This window comes from Populus euphratica, unplaced genomic scaffold, assembly GCF_000495115.2.
Source record: "Populus euphratica unplaced genomic scaffold, PopEup_1.0 scaffold522.1, whole genome shotgun sequence".
Taxonomy (NCBI): domain Eukaryota; kingdom Viridiplantae; phylum Streptophyta; class Magnoliopsida; order Malpighiales; family Salicaceae; genus Populus; species Populus euphratica.
In genome coordinates, this window is record NW_011500397.1 from 106621 (window position 1) to 110642 (window position 4022).

The 4022-nt window shown below is 33.4% G+C and overlaps 1 protein-coding gene across 1 annotated transcript; it reads right to left on the bottom strand.

The window, feature by feature from the left end:
* Nucleotides 1-2239: 2239 nt before the first annotated feature.
* LOC105114397 (benzyl alcohol O-benzoyltransferase-like) lies at nt 2240-4016 on the bottom strand. Its single transcript, XM_011010928.1, has 2 exons — nt 3699-4016; nt 2240-3179 (listed from the first exon to the last, which is right to left on the bottom strand). Exons 1-2 carry the CDS (start codon nt 3972-3974, stop codon nt 2256-2258), a joined length of 1200 nt encoding a protein of 399 aa, XP_011009230.1. The 5' UTR covers nt 3975-4016; the 3' UTR covers nt 2240-2255.
* Nucleotides 4017-4022: the final 6 nt, after the last annotated feature.

Genomic DNA, 4022 nt, shown 5'->3' on the forward strand with positions numbered 1-4022 from the left:
AAAAAATATTATTGCTATTGAAGAAAAACCATAAATTTGATTTGAAAGGATAAAAAAACTATAAAAACTAGGGTTAAGTGAGTTTAATATTATTATTAATATTATTATATTCATTAATATTATTAAATTTGAAATAAATATTATTAGTAAAAAAAAACATAGAATTGATTTGAAGGGGAAAATCAATTATTATTATTATTATTAATAACTTGGAGTTGGAAATTAAATTATTATTATTATTATTATTAACTTGGAGTTGGAAATTGACGTCTTATTCAAATTGTTTGGGTGTGGTATGAGGGCATACTTAAATCTCTTAGGTCTTGCAACCCCATTTAACCCAATACTATATCTTGTGTCATGACCCAAGGCTAATCAGTCCTAATACCATGACCCAAGGTTAATGGATCCTACATAAATACCCAATTCACTTGGGAGTGATGTTTGAACCCAATTCATTTGGGTGTGTTTTATAGAGTTATTTCAATTATATGTCCATAGTTATGGAGTTAGCGAGTTAATCTAAGTTGATAAAAAAAAACATTAACTACTTTTCTTAATTAATTTTTTTTTCTAGTTTTATCTTTAAAAATTTAATTATTTTATAACTGAGCTTCATGTTTAGTTTGGTTATGATGGGGTTATTTCGTATCACAACTAGGTCGTAAATTTGACATTTTAATTCAGGTGGGATTGATTCATTTTTTTTTTACTTTTTTAAAGTTGTCAATATTTTTATAAGTTTAATTATTATCATTGCTTTTTTTTATTATTTAAATTAATTGAGCTTATTAAACCCAATCGAGTCAATGATTTAAATCTCAGTTTCTTTTTACTTTTTTTGTAATTGTCTTAACTTATTTTTTAATGTTGAAAAAAATTGAATTGGCCTGCAACATAGTGTGATCCTCTAATCTAGTTTTGAATTTTAAATGAAAGAATACTTTAACTATTTTGATAATCTTTTCAAATCTCACAAGAATATTTGCTTACGCTTCATTATAGATATGAATTTGTATGGTTAATAACGTTGTTGCAAGATTAATTTTTTTATAAGATAAAATATGTAAATTAATAACATGATCGATTTGGCCAAATGAAACCTGATTTGTCCACAAAAAACTTTTAAAGGAGTTTATATATATAAAGAGAGAAACATATTGAATACCAATATACAACAATACTTCAAACTTATTAATTGGGCTACAATCTGGTTGGGTTAAATGTCACTTTTTGAAATCATACCATGATAAAAATTAATATGAAGCTTGATTATTTTAAATAAATAGGTAGTTAGTATCACATAGTTGTCAAGCATAGACTTCTTAACCTTGTAAAAATATTTGTTTTTGTGTAAAAAAGGTAACCACAACTGATGATGGTTTGTAAACTATTAAAATGTTGGTTAAGAAAGTGGGATGCATATCATAATTATGATCCAACCATAGCTTCATCAAAAGCAAGGCATAGCTCCTTATTGAACATTAAAGACCATTCAATTATCTCTTCGCCAAAATATCCCTCCTCTCCTTTCTTTCTCCCTGCTCTCCCTGACCTGCTGCTCATCATCTCCTTGTTTCCATTAATAGTTCACAGTTTCTTCCCCTAACCTCTTCTCTTCTTGAAATCTCTGTTATAGCATCGTGTTTTTCTTTTCTTTTTTCAGCCACAAATTATTGTCAAACTTGTAAAATAATGTTTCAATGACAACCCCCAACCTTGTCAAATAGCTTCAAGTTTATTAAGAGAATTACAAAAGTTTTTATCATCCCCATCAAATAGCTTCAAGTTTAATAAGAGAATTACAGAAATTTTTATATTACAAGTAGTTGATCTTACATATGTATTATATATTCAATGTCATGTATGAAAAAAAACTAGTGTCCTCTTTCATTATTTCATATCCAACCATAAATTAAATTATTTTTCTTAAATCATAGTTACAAAAACAATCACCGGAACAAAGTATTTATGTATAATTTTACTTAATCATAATCACAGTAAATTATTAATATATAGTCATAGAACATGCTGAATGGACATGAAAAGTAAATATTGTACTAATATTAAAAAATAAAGGATACGTAGTACATATTATTCATTCTCTCGTGTTTTTTTTTGTATGTTTTTATTATCACTCATCCTCACTTTCACACCCACCATTTACGAGTAATTATATTTTAGCTATCAAAGCGTAGTAATATAATGGACTTAGTTTAGTTTAGATCACAGAAAATAAGAGTAGACAATTTAACTTATGAAGAATATACGATTAACTTGGAATTTGCTCCACTACTAACTAGCTGTCCCTTTAGCATGCCTTCAAGCCCCTTGTAAAATCTTTCCACAGCAGGAGATGGCAAGCAAAATAGTACCAAGATCCCATCTTCTCCTTTCTTATTTGTAAATGGAATATAAAAGCTTGCAGGTTCGGGGGCGGCTTTTGCAGTCCCGCCATATATAGCGTTTCCCCATCCGAAATCTACCTTTTCAAATCCCACATGTCTCAAATCCGACACTATGTAGGTCCCTGGCACAGTAAAAAGAGGCCTTCCCTTGCTCACCATCAAAGAAGCTGTAGATCGCATGCATTCCTCAGTCATGGCCGCCTTAGCCTTCCTTACCAACTCCAAAGCATATCCAATTGGCTTTTTCGAAAGTTCCCCTGCAGTTGCTACTGCTGCTAGAAGAAGAAAACCATTGCCATAGTAACCTCTTGGTAATAATGGAGGGTTAAATTTTCCACGTGCATTGACGAGGCAAATTATGCGCATTTCTTCATTAGGATGGGGTTGGAGGGCAATGGTCCGACATATCCAAAGACATGCCGTTAATATTTCGAAAGTAGAACAATGGCTGAGGTGAGGTGGGACCAATCTTCGAAGAGCAGTTATATCTGAAGGGCTAAAGAAAAATGAACGATGAACCAGATGATCATGTGTAAGAATTGAGCTCGTGGAGCCAGCTACCTCCTCGTACGCTAGGTGTCTGCATGTAACTCGAGGCGGGTCAGTTGCCTTAAGGACATGTCTTTCCCACACTGGAGGGACAGAGGGGGCGTTGGCTCCGCGGGCCATCTCACCCACCGCTGCCATGAATTGCTCTAATCCTGGGCCATCACTCATGGTATGGTTGAGGCGGAGGGCAAAGAGAAAACCACCACACTTGAGCCGTGACACCTGCCAATTTGCATAATAAATTAGACAGCATATATATACATGATTGTTAGATGATTTGATGAGTGGATGTATTAGCGAATTACGCCTATTTGACTAGTTGATTGGAATTTTTAGATCATCAACACAAAGCAGGAACATAATATTAAACCTAATAAATATAACTTGTATGATGTGATTTTTTTCCTCCTCAACTTGCACTAATAACAAGAAAGATTACGATTTGAAATTAAAATTTTGAGATCATTTTTTAATAAAAATTTAATTAATTTTATAGTAATTATAACAACTAAGAGAAAAAAAAATTGTAACATACAATTAATCTTGGTAGGTTTCACCAATATAGTAGCTTATAATTTTGCCAGCAGTCTACTCTTATGATGGCTTGATAGACTTCGTAGTGTTTGATACGCAGAATGATTTGTTGCCCCCTTAATAATTTTTGCTGTGTAATTATTACCAGCTGACACGGACAGATTAAGTCTTGGACCAGCGTAGTGGACAAAAATACAGAAAATTTACCTGAATAAGTAACAGAGGGCAGTTTAGCACCCCGCTAGAGCCAGGGACATCAAAGAGGAGCTCCTCCAAGCAAGGAAATGGAGGTTGAAGTGGATCGCCAAACTGCTCAAGTGTAACATCAGCGTCAGCTTCTATAAACAGGATACCCTCCCCAGTGCATTCCACCATGAGCTTGCGGTTATGCCCTTCCCTCAGCCTACCAGCAAATGGATAGTAAAACACTAGTGTCTTAGCAATTGCCTCTCTGATGACCTTGACGGGGTCTTTCCCGTGCATTGAGGGATTGTGGCGATAAAAGTGTATGAGTGGAATGTGGAATCGAAG